The sequence below is a fragment of the Papio anubis genome, chromosome 10 (genome assembly GCF_008728515.1).
Source record: "Papio anubis isolate 15944 chromosome 10, Panubis1.0, whole genome shotgun sequence".
Classification (NCBI taxonomy): Eukaryota; Metazoa; Chordata; class Mammalia; order Primates; family Cercopithecidae; genus Papio; species Papio anubis.
The window spans coordinates 119,586,359-119,600,162 of NC_044985.1; the positions used below are offsets into that span (position 1 = coordinate 119,586,359).

At 49.6% G+C, this 13,804-nt stretch overlaps 1 protein-coding gene across 11 annotated transcripts in view; it reads left to right on the forward strand.

The window, feature by feature from the left end:
- Nucleotides 1-13,804, forward strand: part of AGAP1 (ArfGAP with GTPase domain, ankyrin repeat and PH domain 1) — a 639,080-nt gene that overhangs the window by 208,532 nt on the left and 416,744 nt on the right. For 7 of the 11 annotated variants that reach the window (XM_021924445.2, XM_021924439.2, XM_021924435.2 and 4 more), the window contains exons 2-4: nt 1,747-1,805; nt 10,370-10,457; nt 11,199-11,210. In XM_021924445.2, coding sequence (XP_021780137.1) covers nt 1,747-1,805; nt 10,370-10,457; nt 11,199-11,210 — 159 coding nt within the window. The remainder of the gene's footprint in view (nt 1-1,746; nt 1,806-10,369; nt 10,458-11,198; nt 11,211-13,804) is intronic. The other 4 variants (XM_021924443.2, XM_021924444.2, XM_021924446.2 and 1 more) reach the window with 1 other exon arrangement.

Genomic DNA, 13,804 nt, shown 5'->3' on the forward strand with positions numbered 1-13,804 from the left:
TGATCTACCCAGCCGTCCTTTTCTGGAGCAGGGAGTGTTCCTCTGACTGGATGTCTCACTCGACATCGGGAGACCCTTGGTGCTGTCGTTGTAGGGCCTGTGGCATCTGGTTGGTTTGCTGCACCGTTGCCCCCCCAGCTCCCCGCCCAGCACACACTGGGTAGATGTGCCCCCCCAATCTGTGACCTGGTGGGACGTGCTCCCCCGCGTGTGACCTGGTGGGACGTGCTCCACAGCAAGTGACCTGGTGGGACGTGCTCCCCCACGTGTGACGTGCTCCTCATCGTGTGACCTGGTGGGACATGCTCCCCGACGTGTGACGTGCTCCTCATCGTGTGACCTGGTGGGACATGCTCCCCCAGCGTGTGACCTGGTGGGACATGCTCCCCCAGCGTGTGACCTGGTGGGACGTGCTCCCCCGCGTGTGACCTGGTGGGATGTGCTCCCCAGCATGTGACCTGGTGAGATGTGCTCCCTCCCCAGTGTGTGACCTGATGGGTTGTGCTCCCCCAGCGTGTGACATGGTGGGTTGTGCTCCCCCATCGTGTGACCTGGTGGATTGTGCTCCCCAGGGTGTGCCTGGCCTCCTTCAGATGCTGGTCTTGCCTTCCTGTGTCACATCCGTGGTCTGGTCAGGCCCTTGGCTTCCAGCCCTGCATCCACGCGGTCCTCATATCACACAGTTCTTTGAAGGTGATGGCTTTTCTTAACTTTTAGGCATCTTACGAATCACGTCACTTCTTAGACATAATGTCGAGTGAGTTTCAACATTGGAGGATAGTATATCGGAAGTGAATCCCATGTGGAAAGAGCTGTTTTTCTGTCAGTGGGATGCACTTCCTTCCTCTAGTCCAGCCCACTCGGCTTGTGTTGACTGAGCTGCCACATGGTCATCAGGACAGATCATGGCTACTATCGTGGGGTCTCATTTATGTTAAGACTGGCTTGTGGCCGGTGTGGAAAACTGGGTCGCAGGTTAAGCCATGGTCATTTGGGTCATCTGTATCAGGTGGGTCCCTGTGCACAGCCCATCAGGGGATGCGGCAGGAGAGTGCCCCTGCACAGGGCTGGGCTCTATAGACCACCCCATGGAGCTTAGGAGCCCTGCATCTTTCTGACATAGTCTAAACCATCCTGGCTGGGTCTTCAGTGTTTAATATCTTTGTGAGGATCAAAATTCTAGTACCAGATCTTTCTTCTGAGCTATAATCTGTTATTTATAAACACGAAAGTGTTTACTTACATTGTGAGTGTTAAGATCTTCACATTCAGTCATCGTACTTTTTTCTGTGTGTGTGGGATTTCAGAAAAGTGACTGTTGTAGTAGACAACCAAAAGACCAAAAGTGGACCTACTGGCTCTAACAGAATCACTTCCCAGAAAGCTAGGCGTGTCCTTAAACATCTCCACACTTGTGAACAGGCACAGTCAGGAGGGTCTGAAGATACATGCTCCTCCGTAGGAAGGGCTATGGCTTGAGCAGGGGAAAAATGGAAAGTTAGATTTTTCAGTAACTTTCGAAGTCATTGTTACCGACCGCAGACTTGGAGCTGGAACACCCCACTGGCATCTAGCTGAGTGTCATGAACTGGGACAAACTGATCTTTCTGGAGTGGGAGTGACACAGGGAGGCTGGTCTGCACCATCTCCGGTGACCTTCGGATGGGAAAATGGTCCATTGAAGGTACTTTGACTTGGCCTTTACGTGAGTTGTGGTGTCTGACTTTGTGTCCTCCTCTTTTTCAGATGCCTTTGTGAACAGCCAGGAATGGACGCTGAGTCGATCTGTCCCGGAGCTCAAAGTGGTGAGTGGTTCCTTCTGGCCCTGGCAGTTGTCCTTCCTCACCTGTGGGAAGGGAGGGGCTCTGTGCACACCCAAGCCTGCATTCCCAGGCAGCTGGTCATTGCCTGGGGCCCAGACAGGGAGTGTGACTCTGGGTGTGTTCCTGGGAAGGGCCAGGTGTAGCTGGTAGCTTGGGACTAGAGTCCAAGTCCCTGAGTGCCCCTGGGACAGCTACGACAGCCATGACTGCCACCCAGCCAGGGTGGCGTTTCGTGTGCCGGGCAGAGGCCGTCATCCTCCTCTCTCTTATATCTCGTGGGTGGGTTGATTTGTCCTTTGCAGGATGTCATGGAAAGCTTCTGTAATGGGTCGCCAAGCTTTGGCATCCATCATTTTTGAAATGTAACTATTTACCCTATGACCAAGTATTGGCATAAAATGAAAATTTTTTTTTTTTTTTTTTTTTTTTTTGAGACGGAGTCTCACTCTGTCGCCCAGGCTGGAGTGCAGTGGCCGGATCTCTGCTCACTGCAAGCTCTGCCTCCTGGGTTTACGCCATTCTCCTGCCTCAGCCTCCCGAGTAGCTGGGACTACAGGCATCCGCCACCTCGCCCGGCTAGTTTTTTGTATTTTTTAGTAGGGACAGGGTTTCACCGTGTTAGCCAGGATGGTCTTGATCTCCTGACCTCGTGATCTGCCCGTCTCGGCCTCCCAAAGTGCTGGGATTACAGACTTGAGCCACCACGCCCGCCCATAAAATTAAAATTTTTATCATTTATTATGAACTTTACTCTTTTGGTGAAATTATCTAGAGCTTCGAATTAGCGTATGTAAAAAGTGGTCCATTGCAGCCACCCTTTCCAGCCACTCCCCTCTAGTCACCACCCACCATAGGACTGAAGGAAGGGGCAAGTCGAACTTTGAAACAACCACGTTCTTTGTTGTGAAATATGTGGTATCTGTGTGTATGTTTATGTATGTAGGTATATATGGGTACATATGTCTAATTTCCGTGTGTGTGTTTATATTTATGTATGTATGTATATATGTGTGCATATATGTCTAATTTCTGTATGTGTGTGTATGTATTTTCTAATTTGACCATGAAAGGAAAGCAGATCTCACTGTTCTACAGGCTCCGGCATGGGCCTGCTTGGTGTCTCTGTCCTCTGCATTTCTATTGACAGCACCAGATCCCCTGCGGCCCGTGGACTCCTCCCCACTGACCCCCAACCTCATTGCGTGCTTGGAGGACAGGACAGGGGCCAGGAGACAGGATCCTTTCCGTCTTTCCTGTCTGAGATGAGGAGATAGAGCAACGAAGAACTTCTAGGTCTTTGAAGACACTTTTGTCACCAGGAAAAGTATTCGTTTTTAAACTTAGGAGATGAAGTACAATGAGTGGGAGGTGTCCTGAGATGGAAGGCCCCGTGGTCACTGTGCCCTCTCTCTCATTGGTGTCTGACACACGCATCCCCACTGCGACCACGGGGTGTCGTCGGCTGGGCCTATCTCCTTCCCAGTGTCTGCCCCCCGCCCCGTTCCTCCCTGAAGGTCTCTGGGCTGTCCCTGCAGCACTCGCCCATGGGAGACAAAGCATCTCTCAGTCCCAGTGCTGTCTCAGAAGCCTGGGGTTCCGCAAGACTGGCCTGCAAAGAGCCTCCTCTTTCTGCCTTTTGTGTGCTTTGTCACCGCGGCACTGGCAGGGTGTCTTAAGCCCATTGAAGCCGTCCAGGAAATATGCGTTGAATGAATGGCACAGGCTTGGCAATGTTGTTACCAGGAGATTTCCAGAACAATCCCCCAGTTTCAGTTACTCCCTGTTAAGACAGCCCCTGCCACTCGGGTGCTGTGATGGGCACGGAACAGCAGGCATGGTGCTTTACTGGTGGTGATGGTGTCGATACAGCGCTGGCTCGGCTCTGTGCGGGTTGTGTTCTGAGTGCTTGACAACATTACTTAATTCCTGACAACTGCCCCATGGGGAGGGGTAGGTATGGTTATCCCCATTTCACAGATGAGGAAATCGAGGCTCAGAGACATGAAGAACTTGCCCAAGGAGCCACAGTAAGTGGTGGAGCTGAGGTTTGAACCTGGAGTTAGGGCTTCCACCACCGCACTGCCTGATGGAACTTTCTCGACGGTACAAACCTCCTGTGTCTGCACTGCCCAATGCGGTTGTGGCTGGCACCATGTGGCTGTTGAGTGATTGAAATGTGGCCGGTCAGTGCCATCAAGGAGCTGCATTTTAAGTTTGATTCTAGTTCATTTAAATTGAAATAGCCACACAGGGCCAGTGGCCACCCCAGTGCCAACATTACAGACTAACTGATCGTCAAGTATCGAACCTCCTGACTTGGCAGTTCAAGGTGTTACAGGTTTAGAGAGGGCCCACGTGATCATACCAACCCGTAATCGAGGATACTTACCACCAAAAACTTGTACTCTACCAGTATTTTGAAGGCATGTGATTTTCTGGAATATCTGCCTAGAGCTGGAGGAGAGACAGTTGCATTTAAGGCAGCAGGGGCTCCTCATTCTGAAACGGATTGTCTTAAGGCTTGCTTCAATTTGCTGACACCGGGGACTTCATTGCTGTTGGTTCTACAGTTCTCAGAACGCTCCTCTCCCTGGCCTCCGTGTGGATGGACTAGATCCTGGCAGGCCCACCAGCTCTGCTCTAGCCCAAGTGCCTTCCTGTGTGGCATCAGCGGGCGCTGGTCCTCATCAGCAGCCCCAGCAGATCCCTTGTGTGCTAAGGAGTGCTCAGGGTCTGAAGAAAGCGCTGCTTTGTTTCCTAAGCAGCCTCCAAGTGCCTATAGGGCTGCAATTGTTTCCTTCCTAGTGCAGCCCCCCCAGGACAGGTGGCCCTTTAGGTCAGCGTCTCAGGAACCCAGCCCCTGCTTCGCAAACGCAGCAGTGACATGATGTCATGGCAAGCCTCCAATAGGCCCTTTATGTAACATTTTGCAATGAATCTTTTGAAATCTGTCAGAGAAAAAAATTCAATGTTCGCTTTCTTCTCAAGAGTGGTAGTACCATGCCTTATGTTTTCTTTTCTTTCTTTCTTTTTTTTTTTTTTTTTTTTGTGACAGGGTCTCACTCTGTCACCCAGGCTGGAGTGCAGTGGGGCCATCTCGGCTCACTGCAACCTGCTTTCTGGGTTCAAGTGATTCTCGTACCTCAGCCTCCTGAGTAGCTGGGATGACAGGCGCCCACCACCACATCTGGCTAATTTGCGTATTTTTAGTAGAGACGAGATTTTACCACATTGGCCAGGCTGTTCTCGAACTCCTGACCTCAAGTCATCCGCCTGCCTTGGCCTCCCAAAGTGCTGGGATGACAGGCATGAGCCACGGCACCCGGCCTTATGTTTTCTGAAGTTGCACTGTGGTCAGATTGTCCATGACCAATTGCTTTTGGTGCTGCAGAGTAGCCAACCACTGCTGGCTGCAGATGTGTGCCCAACAGTAAAGACTTGATGCTTCTGTCGGAGGGGAAGGTAGATAGGCCCTGGACGTCTTGCCTGTGTCGGGGACCTCAGTCCCCAGCTCCTCACATCCTATTTGTGTGTTTTCATTGAACACCAACTGGGATTTTTCTAAAAGCCTTGATTCCCTTCTTAGCAAATCTTAAGGTTAGCAGGTCAGTGGTGAAGTGTGGGGCGCTGGAGAAAAACAGTTTAGAAAGACACTGCATTCCCTTTGGCCTTGTAATATGAAGGGCCGAGTATGGACTCCGACACACTTCATGGCCCTGCACAGACGATGCGGGGTTGACAGTGGCGACCTCTTCCTGCCTTGAGCGTGTAGTTCTGTGGTTTTTAAGACACCTCATTCCTCCTCACGTAATTCTTTGGCTCGCTCTGGATTGATTTCCTCCATCTTGGTTTACTTCCAGCAGCCGCTCCGACACCTTCACGGGTGACGTGGTGCACTTGAAAGGGCATTCTGACCCCTTATTTTATTTTCCTTTCACCATCAACCGTTCATTTCACCAGCGTTTCAAAGTAAAATAATGCCATCATGTGTGACTGTGAGGTGGTCTGTGAGATGGCTGTTCCAGCCAAACCAAGCCCCTTCCACTGCACTCCAAGATTGACTGCCTTTGTTCCCCTAAGGTGTGAGCTTAGTCTTTGCCCGTCTTGTTAGGCAGAAGGCAGGAACGTTGCTATGCAGAGAAGGCGCAGACCAACGGATGTTTGGTTTTTGAGCATTTTCTTCCTCGGGAAAGAGAAACTGATCTTAATTAAAAATTTAATTCTGTGGCATACTGTTTTGGATTTTCCCAGCATGAAGCTGACAAACAGCGGGTGCCCTTGAGCAAAAGAATAATTAGTAGGTAGAAATTCTCAGATTATAGAGGCCCCAGGGTAAAAAAAGATGTATGTCGAATTAGGAGGGGAAACAGCTTTTTTTAGAATCTGTCCACACAGCCTGACTTGAGCCTGGCTCTGAGCCTTAGTAATAAGCATCTCATTCATACTCACCAGCAGTGGAGTCATTCATTTACTCGGCCAGTGCTGTTGAGCATCTACCCTGGGCTCTGTGTTACTCAGGAATTCAGAGAACAAGACAAGTAAGACAGCGTGCCTGCCTTTGAGGAATTGTCAGTATTGGAGGGAGCCAGATCAACATACTGTTGTTTCCAAAATAATGTGTTCCCTTGTAAGATGTCCTTGGGGCAGTGGCCTAAGGGAGCTTTCAGGAGAGGCATCCAATTGTGACTGTGGCATTAGGAAGGTATCTTCGTCTCTTCCGGCTCCTGTAACAAAATATCATACACGGAGCAGCTGATAAACAACAGAAATGTATAGCTCACAGTTGTGGAGGCCGGGAAGTCCCAGATCAAGGTGCCTGCAGATTTGATGCCTGAGGACCTGCTTGCTGGTTTGTAGGTGGCATCTTGCTGTGTCCTCACGTGGAGGAAGAGGCAAGAGATCTTTCCCAGGCCTCTTCTATAAGGGCGCTAATCTGCTGCCACAACTGCCTCACCTCGTAATACAATCACCTCGGGGGTTACGTTTCTTTTTTAAAAAAATTATGTATTATTTTGTTTTTATTTTTTGTCAGCTCTGTCACCCAGGCTGGAGTGCAGTGGTGCAAACTCAGCTCACTGCAGCCTCTGCCTCCCAAGTTCAAGTGATTCTCCTGCCTCAGCCTCGAGTAGCTGGGATTACAGGCATGTACCACCACGCCTGGCTAATTTTTGTGTTTTTTAGTAGAGGTGGGGTTTCACCATGTTGGCCAGTCTGGTCTTGAACTCCTGACCTCAGGTGATCCACCTGCCTCAGCCTCCCAAAGGGCTGGGATTACAGGCGTGAACCACCATGCCCAGCCGGGGGTTAGGTTTCAACATACGAGTTTGGCCAGGAGTGTGTGGGTAGGAGGGGGAAGCCTAAACATTCCTGCCATAGCTGCAGGCTTCTCAGAGGAAGTGACATCTGAGCTGATAGAAAGAGTAGGTTTCAGGGAATGATTGATGTGGAAAGCTTTAGTTGCCTGGAGACAGCAAGGCCTGTTAGGATGGGGCTTGGTAGCTGATTGACTAGAAGGCCGAGCAGAGAGCAGGAAGGTGAGAGATAGGAGAGTTGTAACTGGGGTGTAAAAGAGGAAAGGACTGGGTATAGGTTTTAGAAAGGCCACTCTGGCTGATGAGTAGAGAGTGGGAGTGGCCATGACTGGGTGAAGGAGAACATTTGGATCCATAAGCCATCACTCAGACAGCAGACGACGGTGGCCTGTAAATCACTGAGAACCTTTTTTCTACACTCTCATGCAAAATTTGTTCTTCTATGTTTGTTTGTTTGTTTTCTTTCTTTCTTTCTTTTTTTTTTTTTTTTTTTTTTTGAGGAGTCTCGCTCTGTCACCCAGGCTGGAGTGGAGTGCAGAGGCGTGATCTCGGCTCACTGCAACCTCTGCCTCCCGGGTTCAAGCGGTTCTCCTGCCTCAGCCACCCAAGTAGCTGGGACTACTATAGGTGTGTCACCACGCCCGGCTAATTTTTTTGTATTTTTAGTAGAGATGGGATTTCACCGTGTTAGCCAGGATGGCCTCGATCTCCTGATTTCGTGATCTGCCCGCCTCGGCCTCACAAAGTGCTGGGATGACAGGCATGAGCCACCACACCCGGCCCTGTTTGTTCTTATAGCTATTGGCTTCATCATCTACTTAATCAATGGTCCTTCCTCCCTCCTGTTTCTCCTCCTCTCCTCTCCCCTTTCTTTCCATCTCTCCTTCCTCCCTCCCTCCCATCCTTCTTCCTTGCCATCCATCTATCCATCGACCCATCTTGTGTTTACCAGGCCTCTCCTGGGGCCAGGAACTATGACAAGTGTACAGAGTCAGAGTTGGTGTCCTGGCCGGTATCCAGAGACAGAGATCTTGGCCCTCAGGGTCCTAAGTGTAGTGGGAGGTGGAGCCCAGGGCCTCACCAGCCACTGTCAAGGCCCTCTGGGGGTGGGAGGAAAGCAGGGAAGCCTTCCCAAGAGAAAGTGAAGCCCTCATCAGGTGAGAGGGGAGGGGTGCTCAGGTGACAGGAGTAGTGAAGTGTTCTTGTGGCAAGTTCACGGACCTGCTGGGTCCGTTAGCTGCCAGCAAAGTTGTGTGTGAGGATTTGGAGGGAGACAGTTTGTTCCTAAAATGTTTGGAGTTTGGCCTCCAGGCAGCAGGAGTCTCCCAGGGCTTGTGAAATGAAGGAATGCCACTTTCTCATGGTCAGTTTGTTTCCAGGAACCTCTCTGGTGTTCTCAGGATGAAAAGCAGGTGCTTGCAGTTAGGGAGAGGCCCTAGAGGCTGCCTCCTTGATCTGTGCACACCGGAGAGTCCACACCGAGGTGGCAGCAGCGTGCCCAGGAGGGAGTCGGGGCTGGCCTCCAGCTTTCTGGTTTGAGAGGCTGGGTGTGATGTGGCCTCAGAAGCTGATGAGTAGTCTGGGGGAGAGAGGCGAGGTGTGGACTCGTCGAGGCGTGAGCACCACGTAGGTGGTGTATGGATATATAAGAAGTCCTGGTGGGAGCTGAATAGGGGCGCCTGGAGCTGGGGTGGACAGCGGCCAGGGGATGAGATTTTGGGAATAGGCCGCTTTTTTCCCACATCAACCTTCTATCAACGAGCTATGATTCCAGAATCTGCAGGGCGTCTTCTTTTAAATGGAATCACAGCTCATTGAGAGAAAGTTGGATATGGACAGGCACATGTTGGGACATTAGAGTGGAGGATCAGCTGGAGATGTGAGGATGCAGCCCTGGCGAGCCCCAGTGTGTGCCAGCAGATGGAGGAAGAGCCCACAGGGCTGGGAGGGAGGTAGAGGCGGAAGCCAGTGTGAGAGTTGGAAGAGTGTCTTAGCAGCAGCTGCTGGTGATGGGGTCAGGTCAGAGCAAGACAGGCTAGTGGCTTTGAAATGAAAGTCACGGGTGACCTAGTGGGCAGTTTCCTGGTAGCAACAGGGCCAGAGCTTCAGATAATTTGAGTGGAGGCAGGAGGGAGGTCAACAAGTGGAACCGAGAGCAAGTGGGGCCAAGAGCAAGTGGGGCCGAGTCCCAGCTCTGGGAATGGCAGGTGGCCTTAATGAGCACCTGTGCCCAAGGATGGGTCCCTTGTGATGTTTTGGGCTTTTAAAGGAATCAGTTCGATCATGCTTAAATTTGATCGCTAGCAATGTTCTAGTGGGGGAGGAAAAGATTAAAATGCAGGAGATTTTTGATGAGCAGCTTCCCACAGAAGGCGGCGTCGGGGGTATACAGCTCCCAGGCACAGGGAAAGGGAGGCTTCCTGTGGGATCCGCCCACTTGGAGGCTTGGAGGCCAGGTGTGTCCACTGTGTCAACAGGGAGCCTTCCTCTGAAGAAGCCCCTGGAGCGTCAGCCTCGCCGCCAGGTTACTGCTGGGACAGTGGCCCTCATGTCACCCTTACTCCTGAGGGTCGCCTTCTAATCCAGCACAAACGAGCACCTTTGCCGTCTCTCCCAGCAGCCCCGGCACCTTCCCCTTTTTCTCAGAGATGCCGTGGTGGGTCCTGTGTCTGGGAGGCAGGTGTGTCCCCTCCTTACCTGTATGGCCGGCCCCTGCCTCACTGCTCCACCCCCAGGTCTCCCCACACTGCTCTTTTCTGCTCCTGTTGTCCTGCCCCCAAGTCTACCCTAGACTCATTCCCTAGAGATGCTGCCATGCATGGGTCCTCGCCACTCTGCCCACGTCACTCAGCTCTGCCCTTGGATGCCACCTCACCTGCTGCTTTTCCCTGTCTCTGGAGGGTGCACAGTAGATGCCGGCGAGCTAACTCAAGGAACACAGCCCTGATGTAAGCAATGTGCTTGTTTTCTGGAAGAATACCAAACCAGTGTTTATACCAGCATTGCTGATGCCGTTGCAGCTGTTGAGGCTGATGAGAACGTGAGATGTTAATTAAGAGTGTTGGACTCCCTTTTACTCCAATAGAAGTAGTGAACGAGCTTGTTTTTGGCCATCCAGCCAGTGCTTGGTTATGTTTGTGTTTAGGCCTCCTGTCTATTTTAGCCTCTTTGTATTTGCAAAATGCCAAATAGAGTGATTTGCTTATGCTTAACGGTTGTCCGTTTCTGTTTCAGGGAATTGTGGGTAACTTGGCCAGCGGCAAGTCTGCCCTGGTGCACCGGTACCTGACGGGCACTTATGTCCAGGAGGAGTCTCCGGAAGGTATGCTGTTTGGCAGGCAGTTGCAAGCTTAAGAATGTAGTTTTTAAAAAATTTTCCTTAGCATATTGTAAATCATGACTTTGATGTATCACAGGTCAAGAAAGCAATAAAACATACCAAGCAGTAAAAACCCTTAAGTATGTGGTTTCTTCTGTAGTATTTCTAGCAAACCCATTATATTCACTTTGATATTTGGAATAGTACAGTAGAACCATGAAATACCATTGAATTTATTTCTTATCTAATTGTTCTGTCCTTTCAAATGTCGTTTTTAATCCAGTGTCCTTTTTATCCACTGTTACTCCTTTAAATATTGACTGGACATTTCTGTGATCTGGATATTGAATTTATACATAATTTGTATGTAATGTTACTTAGTTATAGATAAGAGCCTTTCTGGATAAGACGTTCAGATTACCACCACCATATGTTTGAGTATGTTTCCCCCCTTATATTTATAAACATTTAATAATCATTTTGCATGAGAGTAAGATTTTTTTTTTTTTTGCCATTAGGCATTTACTTCTTCAGTTAACATGTCCATATTTTATTTTTTGCCTTAAATAAAGTTATGATAATGATAGGAAAGCATTTAGCTCCCATGTCCCCTAATGAAGGGGTGTAGTTGACAAGCAGTTTTCTAAATGAAATTTTCTCTCCATGTAACCTTGTTAAATCCAACTCTGAGACACTGAATTTCTGGTTCCTTCTTTTTCTTACTGGCTGTTCCATTCTTTGCAGATATGGATGCAGGTAACTATTCATTTTCTTCATGGCAGCGCTTGTCTTGTTTTGGAGAGAGAGGAAAGGCACCACTTTGTACTGTAGCGTTCCCTTCCCCTCTTGTTCTGTGTACCATCCTATTTTGTTTCATTTTATCTTTTTTTTCAGTTGAACATTCCACCCTGTTTTGTCCCTTAGTTGTCTTTTTAGCAGTAGTCCCAAGTAGCTTCACCTGTTTCCTGTAACACCTGTCCTAGCATTTAACTCTTGTCCTGAATACTGTGGAACCGTTCGGAAAAGTATAGAAGTGGCTTGAGGCTCTGCCACTGTTTTGCAGAATTGTGCAGTCATGTAATGAACACCTCACGCTTCAGGAAAAGACCTTCCGTACGGAAATGATGATTTAGGAAGATGAGAGATGGAAATGAAGGCTCGTATGTGGGGGTCAGTAAGAGAAAGCTTGCCTCTCCACTGAGAAATGCATACAGATGCTAGAAAATGGCATGATTTGGAGAAATGAGCAAAGGCCACATTTTGCCAAGGCTCTGTCCCTGGGTTTTGATGGCTTTTATTTGCTCCTTTGTGTTGGAGTCTGAATTTTAGCCACAGCCAGCTGATGACAGCTAGAGAATCTTTTAGAGATGTTTCCTTGGGTTTTCCACTTATTTCTCAGGGCTCGCTATTGTAGAGGTTATACAGAGGTTAACTCACCTGCCAGTGAAATGACCACCTTTTCCAAGTAAATCTACCTTCAGGACCCTGCAACTCTGTGGATTTCAACCTGGGATCACAGGAAGTTAGACGTGGGTGGGGCTCTGGTTTTGTTGCTGTTGCTCTGGCTGTCCCTGGCTCTGGGGTTCAGGTGTCTGGTGGGGCAGCGCTGGAGGCCCTGGGTCTCTGGAGTAAGAACAAGGACCACGCCTCCCTCATGGTAGCCTTTCTGCTGTATGGCTATTTGGGCATTTTTATGGCTTTTTGCTTTTTTCCCTCTGGGCATTCACAGTGTGTTCCCTTGTGTTTGGTTCCAGCTGTGATGTCTTTGCAGTGCGTAATCGACCCTCACGTTTTGACTATCACCAAGGCATTTCTCTTGAACGTTTATACATCAAAAGGAAGGATTTTGGGGGGACCTAAACTGATCACTAACAGCCCTGCTTCTTTGATTTTTCAAGTAGTACATTTTACTCCATTGAAATTTCGTAGTATTGTCTATGGTTTTTAAAAATACATTATTGTTAAGAGTAGGAGCGTGGGTGAGTACCTCCCTTTCTTCATCTGCAGAGTGGAACTAGCTCATCCCCTCCATGGGGCCCCATGCCCAAGGCTTCCTGGGTCAGGGGAAAGATCATGATCCCTGACCTTTTCTCATGCCCTGCAGCAGCCCTCCCTGGGGATGTGGCCTCTCATCTTTTCACTCATGGTCCCAGGGATTGTTCTGTGGGAGTGTGAGGAGCTGACAGCAGCAGACACCCAGGTGCACCCCAGTGGGTGTGCGTCTAGGGCCCCCGGGTGCTGAAAGAATTATGAATATGTGGCTCCTCGTGCCTGGAAGACTCTTGATCCTGCTGAATTCATACTTCTCATGGCTGAGCCACCTTTCCCGTGTAGAACCAAGCAGGTGGTTCCACACTGTCTTTGCCCCTCTTAACGAGACCAGGGAACGGACTTTTACTTCCTGTTCATTTGACTGTGTGCCTCATGACAGTGGCAGCAGGGAGCCATAGCTTGTTGTGTTGTAACCTGTAATGAAGGGAGCCATACTTGCTGTTTGGGAAAGAAAGTGAATGAGAAGCCGTGATTTCTTTCATACCATGGTCCTGCCATCCTGAAATTCCTTCTCATGCTCAGGGAGCCTGTACCTGGAAAGTGATTTCAATTTTTGTCCAGTGAGTGTTGATCAATTACCGGTGCTTTGCTTAATTGAGAAGCTTTAGGTATAGAGTGTTGTGGGTTTGGGATATAATTTACTGTGCTGTCGCCTGGAGGTGTGGAGAATATCAAAGGGATGTGTTGTCCTAGGGGAGTGCTGGAGGTTGACAAAGCCGACGATGGCCCAGCCTCACCTGTGGTTAGTTACCCACACAAAGGTGAGGGCACAGCCGATGGTGGGAGTGGCCGGCGCCCGGTTGAGGGATTGGATTTTGAGTGAGCTCTGTGACCTTCTCATTTCTTGGTGTACTGCTCCCTTCTCATCAGCCCCCCTTTCCTTGTATGACTGCTAGAGCGATCAACTGGGCAGCTGCTTTGAATGAAAGGCATTTTGCTGTGTATCTGCCTGTCCAGATAGTTCCTTGGATTCTCCCTGTGCTTCTTAAATGTCTGTACCCTGTTCTTCTGATTTATTAGTGCGTGAATATCCTTTATATCCTAATCCTGACCCGTGGCTGGGATATGTAGCTTGCTGGGAGCGGTGAGGTGGTGAAGGCCTTCCTGTCTTCAGGGGAGAGCTCTCTCGTGGTAGAAAGATTTCTGGTGCACAGCTGTCTCCAGATCCGAGCCTGCTTTTCATCAAATACATCAGATGGATTTTAGCTCCATCCCAGAGGGTAATATCTGCTGTCTTTTAATTGTATGATGCATTTTGGTTGAACTTTATTCTTGTAGTGAAGAGAGCCAACTCACAA